Source organism: Motacilla alba, chromosome 8 (assembly GCF_015832195.1).
Source record: "Motacilla alba alba isolate MOTALB_02 chromosome 8, Motacilla_alba_V1.0_pri, whole genome shotgun sequence".
Classification (NCBI taxonomy): domain Eukaryota; kingdom Metazoa; phylum Chordata; class Aves; order Passeriformes; family Motacillidae; genus Motacilla; species Motacilla alba.
The window spans coordinates 22,382,441-22,398,528 of NC_052023.1; the positions used below are offsets into that span (position 1 = coordinate 22,382,441).

At 38.6% G+C, this 16,088-nt stretch overlaps 1 protein-coding gene across 7 annotated transcripts in view; it reads left to right on the plus strand.

The window, feature by feature from the left end:
* KCNT2 (potassium sodium-activated channel subfamily T member 2) overlaps window positions 1-16,088 on the plus strand; it is a 114,452-nt gene continuing 98,364 nt past the window's right edge. For 3 of the 7 annotated variants that reach the window (XM_038143767.1, XM_038143768.1, XM_038143774.1), the window contains exon 1: window positions 3-272. In XM_038143767.1, coding sequence (XP_037999695.1) covers window positions 178-272 — 95 coding nt within the window. In that variant the 5' untranslated portion in view covers window positions 3-177. Of the gene's footprint in view, window positions 273-16,088 lie in introns of all 7 variants that reach the window. The other 4 variants (XM_038143773.1, XM_038143772.1, XM_038143769.1 and 1 more) reach the window with 3 other exon arrangements.

Sequence of the window (16,088 nt, forward strand, 5' to 3'; positions counted from 1 at the left end):
CCGGGGACCGCGGGGACAGCCCCGCCGCGCCTTTGTGCGGGGCCAGCCCGCCCCGCGCCGCTGCCGCCGCGCCGGTGCTGCCCCCCACACGCCCCGGCGGGTCCGGCCGCTCCTCGGGCGGCGCGGCGGGGCTTCCCCTCTCTCCCGGCCGGCCCCCTGCCTCCCGCTCCGGGCAGCATGGTGGACCTGGACAGCGAGGTGCCGCCGCTGCCGCCGCGGTACCGCTTTCGGGACTTGCTGCTGGGCGACCAGGGCTGGCAGAGCGACGACAGGTGAGCGCGGCGCGCGGTGTCCCCGGCGGGGCGGCGGGGCCGGGCAGCGCTCCCCGAGGGCTCCTCCGGCCGCGGGAGCGCGGCCCCGGGGGAAACTTGGCGGGCAGGGGGTGCGAGGGCCGGCGGGGGCTGCGGTGCCGCGCCCCGCCCGCAGCCGGGGCGAGCCGGGCCGGGCTCCTGGGCGAGCGCGGGGCATCCCGCTGGCTCCGGAGCGCTCCCGCCGGCGGCGGAGCCTTGCCCTGCCCCGCGGCGCGGCAGCAGCAGCGCAGGTAAGAGATCGTGTCCCTGTGAAAGCGTTCGCAGAGGGAGCATCCCGAACAAAACACTCTTTTCCCGTTTGTCCAAAGGCTAATTGCAGTATCCTTTCGTTGTCCTATACCCAGGCTTCTTCACATGCAGTTTCTTTCCATGTTGGGATCCTAGGCATGGACGCAACTACCATGATTTTATTCCTTTATGAATTCTTTCAAGTCTGTCAGCGTCTTTAATCACACCCGATAGAAAAAGATTTGTTTGTTTCAAGTCAAATGTTTTCCTTAAAATCATAAACAAAGAGCCTTTTACATCAAAAGAAACAAGCAAATCATGTGCATGTGTGTTCAGTTTCAAAATGTTGAATGAACAGCGTTCATGAACCGCACCAGCACCATTCCACTCTGCTGGACCATACAACCTCGTGTCTCAATAGACTATTACATGATCCCATCTTGCAAAATTATGTGTCATATCCACTTTGTACTAACGCTCTCTTGTAGTTAAATATCAGAAAAGCAAAATTGGCAACATATTGGATAGATTTTAATTCAATATAATTGCATTGTCAGAGTATGTCTTTAACTTGGCAGTCAGAAACTTTTGATTTTAATGCTGTTTACATTGTTCAGATTTTCACTACTTTTCTAAGGAAATATGGATTCTTATTGATTGATAATCACATGATCATGCAAATACATAACTAAATATTACCCTTGTAGGAGAATATGCTCTACATTGAAGCAGTTAAACAAATGCTGTCTATTCAGACAGTTATGAAATGGTTAATGACATCTTAGTATAGTCACAAAAATGAATGATGTTGGTTGGAAATGACAGCATTGTAACTACATAATGGAGAGTTAAATAGTAGGTTTATCAAAGCATGGTTTTACTGTTTAAAAAATTCCAAGTATATTGTAATGCAGTCATTACTTCTGATTCTTTGAGATTTTAGAAAATGTAATCTTAGCATCTTACACCTGCATCTTATTTCCTACTGGAATAGGAAAAAACTCCACTACCTTTCTTATTTTAGCAACTTCATTTATTTGTTTTGGGTTTTGATTGCTAAAATTTACAAAATATTCTTTGTATACCTTTTTGGATCACTCTGGGGCTTAACACTTTTCCCACCTCTAGTTTAAACTTCTGTCAAGCACTTCCCAGATGCCAGTTGTTTGACTTGCACTTCATGAAGTTACCTTCTACAGAAGAAGCATGATCTGTTGTCAAATAGCAAATAGTGTGACTGCACAACCCAGAGCATCCTTTTAGCTATTGTCTGTTTCAGGTCTATGTGCACTTAACAAAATCAAAGTAAATAATCATTAAAACAATCTTGATAGCAGAATTACAGCACAAAAGTCTCCCAGAGCATGGTCACCGTTTGAAAACTCCGGCAAAAAACTGGTGAAAAATTAATGGTCAATTTAAATTATTTCATTAATATTCCAAAAACATTAAAGAAAGATCTCTGGCACAATCTGAAATACAAAAATGTAAATGGCTCTCTAGATCTTTATGCACTGTCTGTGCTGAGGCTGGGCACAGCTGCACAGTGGTAGGAAGGTGTGCAGGGAATTCCCCACAATGCAAGCAGGATTGTGTTTTACATGAGGCTGTGAGAGCAGCACGCTCTCCTCCAGCTCTGCAAGTTACCATAGCAGTGGTTTTGGATACCAGCTTTCCAGTAACTGAACCAGAGCCGTTCTTACAGAGATCTTGTGTATTATCTGTTGTTTGTCTGTCCAGATTCTTACTTTCCTGAACTGGAGGCTATCATGTGTAATACTGAAGTATTCATTCCTTCCTGTGTTGCTAGAATATTGCTGCTAGCCAGTGTAGAAAAAGCATGCATGCTCTGCATAGAAATAGTCTCAAGTGGAATATTTAGAATTTTGGACATACTTCCAGGAAATATTGAATGACAAAGATTGCAGACCTATGGGGACCCTGAGATCAGCTTCTTATTAGTTTGCAAGATTGGTGTTACACGAATATTTATTATGTTTGTCTGCTTTATTGTCTTTTCTTTGCACTCTTAGGTAAATGGTTCTTGGTTGGTTTTGGTGAAGCACATCTTTTGTATTCTGTTCTAAGCAATGTGCAATATAAAGGGGTTTGTAACCTCTTCATTTGATGGATGTTAACTATGAATGGAATATCTGAATACTGAAACACAGTTAAAGTAGCCTTACAGCTGCTGCAGGCTGTACATGATCAAGATAGTTCATTTTAGTTATTGGACTTTGGCTGAGGTGCTGCAAAAATTTTTCTGCCTGTTTCCAGTTCACTGCAACTTTTTAATTCCACTTGCTCTCAACTCTGGCAGTGTGATGTTTGCTAAGGGTTTCCCATCTGTGTGATCTGTGAACTTCTGGTCTTTTACCAGCCAAACTCTGTCTTGTCCTAGTTCCATTCTCTTTTTGATCTTCCCAGTCTGATTGTCCTTGGGGGACCTCTCTTCTCCTTCCCTTATGCCCTTTCTGGAATAATGCTTGCTTTTTGCTGATAGGGTCCATCTCCTGGTTTTCAGATGCTTTTTGGTATTTTAGAGTGGAGAGGAGATGGATTTATTCCTCTCATCTGCCACAACCCACCTAGGATTCTGTGTCGCCAAATCAGTTTTAATAGCATAGTTTGCCATGATATGTCATATGGTAGTATTTAATAATAAATATGACTGAAATTATGTGACCTCTCCTCTTTTTATTGAAAGATACATTTCTGACATAATCAGAGTTCAACTTTGAAACCTTAGTGGTTATGTTTCTTTAGGGAGAGAGTTTCATCACCTATTTCTTATAAATGTTCCTGTTAATTTATAAAGTGCACGTGTGCTAAAATGCTTAGCTGATTGTAACAGAACTCTCATTCAGGAATTTTGTTCTTACATCTCTACCTGTTTGAAGACAGCTTTCTAATTTTTTTTTTTCTTCTTGGGGACTTCTATAGTGGAGCTTCACTCAGACTTACCTTTTTTTTTTGCTATCTAGTTCATGATCCATTCCTTACCTGTATTTCTTCAATACAGTAGCATCCATCTCACTGCTTTTGCATTTCCATTCCCTCCCCCCAGAAATTCTGCTTTCATAGCTTAGATTCATAGCCAGCCTTGCAGTTGGCTTCAGTAACAGATGGGTTCTGGGCTGTCATCTTCCACAAACCGCCAAATTGGATTGTGTTTTATTTTTCATAAAAGAAGTTGCTGTGTGCAGAAGAACATGCTGAATCTTTGACAAATGATTTTGTTCAGTAAGAAAGCTACTTCAAATAATTTATTGGCATTCTTGAATTTGCTGAGTGGTTTGGGTTTTTTTTTTTCCCAAAAAAAGGCTATTTAAACCAGTTTTGGTTTTTGCAAAGCTAGATTTCCAAAGGAACCTGGTTCCCTTTGAAAACTGGAGATGAAGTTTGATGCTACACTCCACTCATTTTATATGGAGAACACTTCTGCAAGGCAGCTAGAGCATGTGTGTGTGTCAAGTGGGTGGATTCTGTGGCAAGCAGGGCAATGGATCAGGTTGCCTCTGGCCATGGAAATATCCCAGGCACTGGGCTAAGGCTAAAGAGAAGATAGGATCCTTGACTTTTTCACTTGTTCTGTAAATATTGCTACTATCCCTTTGTGAATCTACATTTTGCTTTCATTATTGAAAGTATCTGAAAATGAAACAGACTGTTTTGATTTGCTGGATATTCTGAGATGTTTATTGACCTTCATAATGAAATTTACCTTTCAGTTTGGGTGCTGGGAAATGAGCAGAAATAGAGGGGGAACTCAGTGATGAGCACAACTATTCACCTGTTAATTCAGCCAGATTTCACTAAATTGTGATTGTAGTAGTAAACTATGCAATGAAAAGTTTCATAACCCTACTGATCATCAGTCCTTATTCTTCTGTGTGGAAGCTGTGTGGAAGCTGTGTGGAAAAGCAACACAGATAAAATTAGAAAACACCCTACCTGGTGAAGAGGTGACATGCTCGATGTTGGTCAATTGCTGCAGAGGAGAGGATAAAAGAGAATGTTTAATTTTAGGTTCCCATGTAAGTTTGCGAAAGCTACAATGAAGAGGTTTTTGTGTACATAAATAGTTACCATGTGCTTCAAAACAGCCAAACCACAGCATGCTAGAGGTGTAAAGAAAGAATTCTAAGTTAAAAATTAAAAGCATTTACATTCTCTCCATATCATTGCCTTTTTATTACGGCCTTTAGTATCTTGCAGAGCACAGTTTACCTCACATTTCTTAAATCATTTATGCCCAGACATTTAATCCTTCCTTTAGAAACTCTTGAAGATATAAAACCTGCATTTGGTTTAGTGAATTCTAGCAAGACGGGAATGTTTCCCACCACTGAAGCATGACTGCTTATTCTGATGAACTGTTCAAATTCTCCTCTGCCTGCTCTGACAAAAATGTCTTGAACTGTGCAGGAATGGTTTGGCAGTTGGAGTGTCCAAGGAAACAATGCGAACAGATAACTTGTGGGTAGTCCAACCCCCACCTTCAAAGCATCCGATTTCATAACTTTTCTATATGCTGCTGCAAGATATTTTTACAATTTCAGTCATGGAACAAAAATTTACATTTTCCAATTCTGTAAATTTCTTTTTCTATTCTGTACAGATATAACAAGAACATTAACTGGTACTGGAAATTCATTTCAAATCCTGCTTCTGTATTGAGATTAAAATTTGAGTCATTTTGCTATAGTGTATACTTTAATTTTAAAACTATAGAGCTAAATTTTACCTTTGTGAAAGAACTGTTCTTGCACTGAGTACTTATAGGATTAAATTAAAATCAGCCCTCCATTCTGGTAGGCTTTCTGCATAAATGCACATTACCACATATCTGGAAAGGAAGGAGATTCACATAATACAGAACACCTCCACACATCACTTGGACAATTGTATCCTGCTGGCTGTCATGTTGACTGGTGACTTTCAAGGAACAGCTCCCCACTGTAAATCTCAGAAGGCACTTTAACAGTCATTTGTCACGGTGTGAATTAGTGAGTGAAGCCTTCCCTTTGCCTTTCCTTTTGGAAATCACCTGAGATTGTTAAACTAAAAAGGGATAAAAAGCCCACACATTTCTGATTCAAGTGATTTAAAACAACTGAGTCTAGATTCAACTTGTAAAAAAATTCTATCATAATTTCTTCAAAAGAAAATTCTATTACAGTTTCTTCAAAATAATCCTCCTCTTTCCTTCAAGAAATACTTTAGTCAATTTGGCATCCTCTTTTTAGAAGACATGTTTGCTTACAGGAATTCTTTCATTTAACAGAGGCTACAAATAAAAGGACTTGAGCAGATATTGTCAAATTTATCTTGATTTGCCCTTGTAATTAAATTTTCAAAACCCATAAAGAGATTTAGAAGCCTAAACTCTAATGTAAACGCTTGATTTTGATTGAAATTGCTCAAGATCTTTACAGTCTAATTCTCTAAGAGAGCAAGTGCTTTCATACCTGGCAGTCAGACTGCATAGTAGTAATTGAAAAGTTTGAGTTTCCCTAAACCCTGAAAAAAACTTGCTGTGTATACAGGCCAAGCCGTTTCTCACTGCTTAAGAAAAAAAATAAATACTGATGTTTGTAAAACTGCTGCATTTACCACAGCAAAAGGCCTGAGTTTACACTCTTGTGGGTGGTTTAGGAGCATAGTCCCAGGAAAGCAAACTTTTAATATATTTCCGTACTCACCATCCTTCTAAATTGGTCTTGGCTGGGTCCCTGTTACAGATCGAACACCTGTGTGTAGGGGAGAGGAAGTCATGCTTTGTAGCAGGCAGTGCCATTGGCCTCATTCTAATTTCTGTTTTACCATGTTGCTTGCAACAACAATGGAGGCCAAAATGCATTGTTTCTGTGTTCCTGTATTCCACTTAAACTAGCACACGCTGTGGAACTGGGAAAGGACATGGAAAGAAAAGAGTAATTTCAGTGCTGCTGTGACTGGGTCTGTCCAAAGAAGATGTTCGTAGCACATCCCAGCAGAAGTTTTATATTGCACAAACCATTTAAGTGTCTCATCTTGAAAACTCTCACAGACCAAGTAGTTTTCCTCCTCTGGGACAACATGATGCGCAGTTTGTAAATGTACTTGGTACTTCAATCATTAGTTAATTATAGATTTATTGCTAAAGCTCTTATTTTTCCATCTACAACTTGACACATACTACTTTACATCTAGCAGATTCTATAATACTCCATGGGGAGCTAAAGCAGTTCTTTCCCTCCTAATTTTATGATTATTATTCTATCACACCCAATGATTAAGGCTATTTATTTTATAATAGTAAGTTCTGTGCTGCACTCTGCCTTTCTTTCATAGTGACTCTTCTATAACAAATGGTAGCATTGATTCATATTGTCTTCCCTTTATCCTGTAACAAAGAAATAGATCACTTGGAGCATCAGAAATGTCTGCACTTTATTTTATGGAAAGAGTAAAGTTGTAAAATCTGTTAACCACTTCTGTGCTATACGTTCAGTTTCTAGACTTCACAATCAAAGGTGATGTTTATTTTATCTGAATTCTGACACTGTATGCCCAAATGCTTATACTAATCCACTAAATCTTTCAATGTAGATTCTTCAACTTTTTTCCAAGTAAATGAGCAAGTTAAGTCCTTCCTGGAGGCCTCCACTCCATGGTCCCATAATCTGTGTCATTGGAGAGAATGCCATTCAAGAGCTGTAAGTGTTCTGCAGCATAGAAGATTTGGTGCAGAATGCTTTAAAACAGCTGTTAAAGATTTCAGCCTCCCCCGTGCAATCATCTGCTAATTATGTTAGCAGTCAACTTCCTGGTGGGAAGTAGCAATAAAACAGAAACAGTCATTAGGAGACAAAACCCAGTGTTTATCCTCACAGATAAAAACAGTGATATTATTATTTACTCAGAGGTATCTTGAGGGACATATCCTGTCTCCACTTAGGGAGATACCTGTTGGGAAGTGCTATATTTCTGTGGTGGAAAGCAGGTTGCCAAGTCTGTCATTTCTGTGCCTGCCTTGCCAAGTACCAAGCTATGGAAGATGTGGAAGAAAGGCATTAAATTATGATCAGTGCAAGTTATCTACTGAGGCAGCAAAAAAAAGAAGACTCCTACCCCTGTCCCTGCGTGTGGCAAGTCTCCTGCCAGATTTAGCCATTAATAACTGCATCTCCAGCAGCCACCAGCACAAGGGTCATGTGCCTGGCAGGGACAATGACACAGTTTGAGCAACCGTCCTCACTGTGGGATAGCTCTGCCAGGAAAGTCTGGCCCTCCCTCCTGGATTCTGTACCCTGAGTCAAACCCCTTTGGCATTTTGTAAAGAAAAGTGTTTTGCCCTTTAGCTTTCTAATATGTTAAAGTTAATGGCATTTGCTGTATTAATAACTTAAAGTTACAGAGCTCCTTCAAAGCATAATTATTGTTAAAATATGTAATAAGGAGTAAACATTGAAAAATGGTCTTGCTCATTTATTGTTATGAATAATCAAAAATGTTCTAGAGGTTTTATGTTTTTCTCACTTGGTTTTCTCTTGCCCTTGTGGCTCAAGAAAAATGCAGTACAGACAAAACCAGCGTTACCAAACCTCATCTGAACCAAATGCCAGTGGGAAAAAACCCAACAAGCTGCACTGCAAATGGAAAACTGTGGTTATACTTGTCACTTATGAATAACAGCTGTTGATACACAACATTCCCTGACCCTGGAATGGGTTTTAGTTTCTCATCTTCACACCAAATTCAAAAGAAGCTGAGGGCACTGGTCACATATCACTGTTGCCCTGTAGTTCTCACCATGGAGCAGAGACAGCTCTAACAGAGGGACTGAAGGCTAAGCTCTATATTTAGCTGGATGTACCCTTCTGAGAAGTGAGCAAGCTATGTTTTCACTGTGTACAGCAATCTAGAATTTGATAATCGTTCAAAGGGGTTTCAGTTCAACAAATATGTTTTGAAAAGCCATTTTTGTAGATAATGTCCAGTCTTTAATTACTGTTTTGCTCTCTCAGTAGTAATTCAAAGAACATAATACAAACACAAAAAGTAGAGCAACCTACTCTGTAATGGGCAGATGTTGATTAGTTGACCTCGTTTTATAAAGACGATCAAAATCTAAGTAGATTTTTCACCCACCCAAAATTCTCATCAGAGAGAAGCTAATCTCACCAGAGCCATTGCAGATGTCCTGTGTCTCATTGACACTGAGGACTGCATTCAAACAGTGACCCACACAATCATTTATTTTTGTACCGGCTTTGACCACAGATTGCATGAAAACTACAATTTAGCTAAAATGGTACAAACAACATTCAAAATGCACTGAGTTAATTTTAAAGTCTTGATTAGTTTTCCCTTTTTTTTTCTATTTTTTGGCAGTTCACAAATCACAGTTTGAGTTCAGAAAAGAACAACAAAGTGAGTTAAATTCATGCAACATTATGAATCCATTTAAGACAATTAATTGTGGCAGTCACTGTGACCAGCTCAACTGGTGATTTCAGAATGTTGGGATTTCAGTGTGATGTAGCCAGAGCATTTCATGTAGGAAGAACAAGGCTGGCTCCTGGGAATGTTTCAGATTATGGAGGAAGTACCTCTGTGCGTGTAGGAGAGAGGAAAATTTCAGGAGCCTCTACAAGGCACTCTGCTGGGATATAGATGGGCTAGTCTGAGACTGTTGTGGAAGATCTCAGGTTTTGCTCCTAATTTCAGCTAAGAACAAGCTGTTAGCAGATCACTGTTATCAAGATTATAAGGTGGACATCTTCTAAGGCAGATGAGTGGGGACATAGAGCCATGTAGCACCCTGCTGCTACTTGACTTCAGGCTAAGCTGAACTGAGCATTTAGAAATTCCTTTCCTTTCTGGGATGGCAGAGCCACTTTACAGTGACAAAAGTGGCCAGATGGAGAGAGCTGGGAATACTGGGAATATTACTGTACTTTCTTGTATCACCCAAGACATTGGAGAATGGGCTGTCAGACCTCCAGGCATTCATACAACCTGTACTGTCCGTGAACACAGACCTCTCCTCATTGCATCCACATATCCCACCTAAATCTGATCAGCACTAAGGTCTATGCCAGACTTGCAAACAAGGTGACAGAACAACACCTGTCCTGACCCACCTCACTGATATGGCTAGCTAAAGAGATTTTAAATAACCTGACCATCAAAAAAGCCAGCAAAATCTGAAATTTGTGCATTCATTTTGGAAGTTACATTTAAGGGGAAAAAATAGTGTTTACGTTGACTATGCCAGTATTCTGAAGGCACTATCTAAATGATTTTCTAAGCACACACAAGGCACATTTTGAAAGTTTGACGTCATTATTCTGAAAAAATTAAATACTGGGCAAACTATTCTGCCAACCGTAAAATGGATGAACACCATATTTCTTCAGAGAGTACTAAGTGTTATTTAATATGAATAAAGATGACAGAATTAAACTTTTAAAATATTGTGAAATTTGATATTTTAAATTTTTCTAAAAGTAATGAAGAGATAATTAAAACCATGCCGTATGATTAATCAGGAAGTGTAATAGCTCACTCTGAGTAAGGAGACTGAGATTTATATGAAGTAAGTAATTATGTGTACCCTGTTAGCTGTGGAGAGAGCAGTATCAGACAGGTGACATTTTAGAGATAATAATGACTTTTAAAGCACTTGTTCAATTAAGCGTTCAGAGTTCTTGAATCATTGCCACTCCTTAATGAGACATTTATAATTTATATGAAAATTTTGTAATTTTTTTTCCATGCAAAACAATAATCATGTCTGTGCATCAGGCTGCATTTGAAAGGAAGGAATCAATTCCAATCCACTGTTAGATATATTGCACTGTACACGTATGTTAAGCTGCAAGTATTACTTCAGAAATCCTACATATTTTATCCTCCATCTGGATGTCATCACTGGAGCCAAAGCAGCTTTAAATACTAGAGAATGAAGACAGATATGTATCAAGGTGCAATTCTTTTGGAAGGAGTCATCAGCAGGAAATGTCATCAGCACTCTTTTCTTGATGATTTGGTAGAGGAAGTGGAGTCTCCACAACCTTTATCTGTGGAAGAGAGGAGAGACTGTCTCTGTGGGAAGCATCAGGAGAGACACCTCCTGTCAAGTACTGGGCTCTTGGTTTATGTCTTTTCCTGAGTCTTTGCCTGAATGCTCCTTTTCTTTGTATTTATCTGTTAAATACCCGCCTGTTGTGTGTGCGTGCTGGTGGGAGACTGCACGTGTGCACAGCTCCCATCATTTCAGGAAAATTGCTATAATCTGATATTCAGCCCTGTATTACTTCTCAGAGTTGTTGGCATTCTAATGGCATATTTTGGGGTGTTGTCTAAGTGTTTCCAGATTGCATATGTGGACTGTCTCAATATGTAACTTTAAAAAGACACTCCTTTTTATAAAGTTACCCTGCTCCTGGGCATGTGTAAAAAGCATATGTGGTATAATTTTTTTTTCTTTTTCACTTTTTAACACTTCAGCTATAAATGGAATCTCAGAAAAGTTCTTTCTAGGCTTGCTAAGGTGTCTGTGGGAAGTTCCTGACAAATTTCATTTGACTTCTTATGACTTTTTCCCTTCCAGATCAGGCATGGCTCCCATAATTTCTTGCCCTGTAATAAACAAATATTTTTAATCTAAGTAAACCTGTGGACAGGTGGGGAATCGAGCAGAGTACAGAAAAAAAGACTTAAGCTTTTAAACTAACTTTATGTATTGCCTTTGATGTCATTGTCTTGCATCCTCCCTAATCCTTTCCAACTAGAAGGAAAAATGTAGCTTGGAGAAGAAATAAACATGCAGGAAAAAATTAGGTGATCTCATGTGATGTCATTCCATGCTCCTGCGTGTTTTGTGACAATGGTCAGTACATAATTTTGGAATGTGATCCAAAAGATAATGGTGTCATATTTTTAGATACTAAAAACTCTAAAAATAGTAAAAATATAATATCATTACCTTTAAGAGTGCTATTATTAACTAGTGATATTTCTCCCTTGGGAGTACTACTGTCTATGAGTAGAATCAAGAAAGAGCTCTAAAAATTAAACTTCATTGTGTATTGTTTTGGGTGTTTTTCCTTACAGATAAATAAAAAACCCAAGTAGCAGCTCTGTTCCTTATTTGCCATGCTCTCCTCTTTTCCTAGTCACTTCACCTCCAACAGATCTATAGCTGAAACTATGAAACTGAAAGCCAGACACCAGTGTTCTACCTGTGAGATTGCCATTCCATCTAAAGTGCATTTGTACTAATTCTCCATCACTAGTGCACAGTATTGTTTTGGCCAGAGTTGTATTCCCTGTGTGTCACTGAAATACTGTACACCTACTAAATCTACATGAAGAAAGTTAGCCAGAAAGTGTCCTGACAGTAACAGAGGATTGGGGCATATATAAACTGCATTTTAAGTAATTTGCAGAGAAATTTTCATTTTCATGTTGAGTACCACCTTCTCTTAAAGAGGAGTTTATTTCATGGGTCTCAGTCTTAGTAGAAGAGTCTTTTTTTTCATTGAAGTAATGGAAAAGAAAAGGAAATACAGTATCATGATTTCTGACCAACTTCATTTATTGCACCTTGATCCAGTGTAACTTATTAAGGCAGCAGATATAACTGCAGAGATTTCTCAATATATGGAAACCTTAATTGCTTCAATTGCCTTTATCACTAGAATAAATATAAGCATAATCGATAAAATAGAAACACAATTGAAACAAAAGTCCACTGAATTCTGTGCTGAATTTTTCACTATCAAATGTGAAATAATAGCTTATTACTCTAAGTCTTAGGTCGGTAAATGAGTCATGATAAATGCATGACTACATTTTCAGCTCCTACAGAGTTGGGATGTATGTATAAATAGCTGGAATTGGAATATATGTATTCCATGTATAATTGGAGACCATCCTGTGCTACCCTATATTGAGGTTCATGGAGAATTCTGCCAGTGTACCCCTCTTATTTTATATATTTTAAATGGCAATGCATAGTGTCAGTTCCTAAATAGAATATTTCAGGTGACAGCTTAGCCACCAGCGTTTGACAATCTAAAAATATTCTAGGAGATTGAGAGGTTCACAGATAAGACCTGTATCAGTCAAAATGTTGAAAAGGATATGCTAATTTGTTGTTATTCAGTATTCTGAGAATGGAGGTGCTTTGGGTGCTTCTGTAAATACAGCCTCTCTACAAGTCCAATGCTAAACAACAAGCAGATACAAAAATAATAACTGCATATTGTAGCACTTGCTTTTCTTGCAAGCCTTAGCACCAGATCCCATTTCAAGTATTATTGCAAGAGAATATAAACTGGCTAATTTGGAGGATCGGGAGTCTGGGAAACTAATTATATTAAGAACCAAAGTATGACCAGTATTTATTTTAATTTCATTTATTTTAATTTGGAAAGTACCCCAGGCTGAAGTTTGAAGTGCCAAATAATAAACTGAAATATTCTTTCTTTTGTGTGTAAAACTTAACTTTAAAATGTAATTTATCATCAGAGATAAGCTAGCATTAAAGTAGGTGGCATTTAGGTAGCCAAGAGGAAGTTCTGCTCTCATTAACCTTACAAAGAAGTCTCATAAATTGCTACAGAGCTCTTTAGCCATAGACAGAAGATCTAAATCTTACTCTGAAGTCCAGCTGAGATTTTGATAAGATGTTACAAACGTAAATAAAAAAATTACATGTCAAGTTGATCTTGAGAATAAAAAAAAATTAGTCATATGTGTTTAAAGTTAATTCAGTAGCTTCACTGAAAATTTGGTGATTTTTAAAGGCACAATAGAGAAGAGCCAGAGTGGTATAGAAAATTTCTCATTGGTATTTGATCATCTCACCTGTTATATGGCAGCATAAGTGGGATTGCTGGATAAATGCTGAAATACTGGCGCAGATAGACTCCATAAATACAGTAGGAATGCTATTTAACAGTATATTTGAATATATCTGAGACACATTTTTCTGTTTCCAGAGGAAAAATAGTTCAATACAGTCAACTGGAATAAAATTAGTCTATTGATAAATAATACTAATTTCCTTTTCAACTGTGCAGAATTGAAAAAAAAAAGGATTCTGAGAAAAACAAAACCAAAAATCCAGGTAGACTAATTTATTTAATCTCTGAGTCTAGACTGAATTGGCTGCAGCTTTCTCATCAAATTCCCCCAAGTCAGCCATTACTGCACAGCTTCATTAGTGCTAAGAATCTGGAGCATTTTGAAGACAAGGCATTTTACACTCCGTCATTTTAACTGAGACTGTTTCATTCACATTTTAGTGATTATGATGTACATTTCACAGCACTCTGAGGTATGAGAGCCTGATTTTATAACTTTTATCTATTTGTAGTTTTTGTGGAAACCTTTTAGAGCTGAAGAGTAGAGTGCTGAAATAAGCAAGTGACCACAGACAACATGAGAAGCCCAGGCTACAGCAGGGATTTGAATCAAAGACATGCAAGAGAAGGGCATGTTTACTCTTAGTGCCTATGATAAAATGAGTGGATTAGATGTGTAAAATGTAGGTAGCAACAGAATCATAGTCTTCCTGCTCTTCCAGTGGAGTTGGTAAACTGCAAGTCCTAAGCTTTGCATTGCCTTTCAGATAATTTTTCATACTTCCAGCTGTGACAATGCAATTTCAGACCCTTAGTTCAGTCACAGAGGTACCAGGAGAGAAAGATGGATAGAGCTATTAGAAAGGGAAGAAAAATTATTAAAGGCCTTGGAACTGTTTGATTTTCCAAGTTGCACAATCCTGGAAATTGTTCATACTTCTTTTCCCTTGTTAAAAATATATACCCTCCACTTGCATTGCAAGATATAATCCTAGGAAAGGGTGCATGCAGTAAAATATCAGGAAACCATGGGCTTGAAAAGCTTCTGAAGTAGACTAATTTCCTTATAACGAAGGGATGAAGATTGAAAAATGAACACAAATCAAAACTCTTACCTCTGCTCCTGCTTTATGAGATATGAAGATGAATTCTTACCCTGTGGTGAGACAAACAGCAAAAATCTCATTTAATGTAGCAGGATATATGTCTGCTTAGGGGGTAATTGTGTATGGGTCTTTTTAGCATCTCTATGACCAGATGCACTGAGGTCAGGGTCTGGTTAATAAATATTGATGAACACATTTTTACCTAAACAATTAATATATCCACACCATAGAAAGAGAGTAAAGTGTATTGATTTATAATTCCTTTGAGTTCAAGTAGATGTATACAATTAGAAAAAAATATTTAATAAATGCTGTTGCTTTAGTGTTCTTATTGTCTGGTTTCAAGGCAAATAAAGATTAATTTTGCTTTGCTTTATTTCTGCTTTTTAGATGCAACCAGCCTCTGCTTTGCTATGTCAATAAGAAGTTACCTGTTTTATTCTATTAGAGGGCTCTCTGTTCTCTCTGTATATTCATTTATGAAACAGGGGTTTGTGATATATTTTTTTTCAAGTTGTTACCTTCTTATTCAGTTACCTTCTTATTCATTTCCTCTGGGACTTATAAGCTGATTTATTATATTAAAAATACGAAAAAGGGCATGTTTCTACAGTATTTTTACTGAGGCTAGGCACTCACTTTATGTTATATCAGAACAGGTTTATTTTACTTTTTTGTATTGTTTACTTCTTTTCATTCGTATGAGCATGTGATTTTTTTACCTTCAGTATCAACCTCCAGAGAACCTTTTGAAATGCCTTATAAAAATTTTAGTACATGATGTTCACTTTAGACTTCCCCCTTATCTATCTTTTCCAATTATCTCATAATGGAGCAGAGTGCTACAGCTCATAGTCTATTTATATCTGTCATTTGCTTCATTCTTAGTTTGTTCCCAGGCTAATCCAACTTGTAGATCTTGGCATGGGTGCCATTTATTCTTTTTTCATCTCTTGTTGACATGCTAACTAGTACTTATATTTTTGTCATCCTCGATGCACATTATGAGAATATTTTGGTTCGCCTTTTGCCGTGGTTTTATTTACCTGCTATTTTTAACTTTACTCTTATCTGTAATATTGTGGTTACAAAATATGTCAACTCAGTGTCTGGCATTGGAGCCTAGACACTGCAGAGAAACAGAGCAGCACAGGATTCCCCTCTCAAAAAGAGCGGGGCAGAAGTCAAGCCATGTGCAGCGGGTAGATGGGGCACAAGAGCAGGATGTATGGATCAAATATGAATTGAACAATGAAGAATTCAGGGTACTGAACTACCCTTAATCTGGAAGATATATGACACTTGAGACACACTGTTAGAGGGTTTTGAGGTTGGCTTGTTTTTGAAAGACATTTGAAGACAGCAGGCATGAAAATGGAAGAATGAATGCAGGAAAAATGGCCAAGATTACAGCAGCAAATGGAACACAGCCTTCCCCTGGGCAGAGCAGTGGCTCGATAGCCTTCAGGTGTAGATTTGTGTTTGTGTAGTAGTGTGGGACAGGGGATTTAGCTATTGACTCTGGGTATCTGCAGCTTCTCCAGAATCAGTTTAGCACAAAAATATGACCCTTAAAAGCC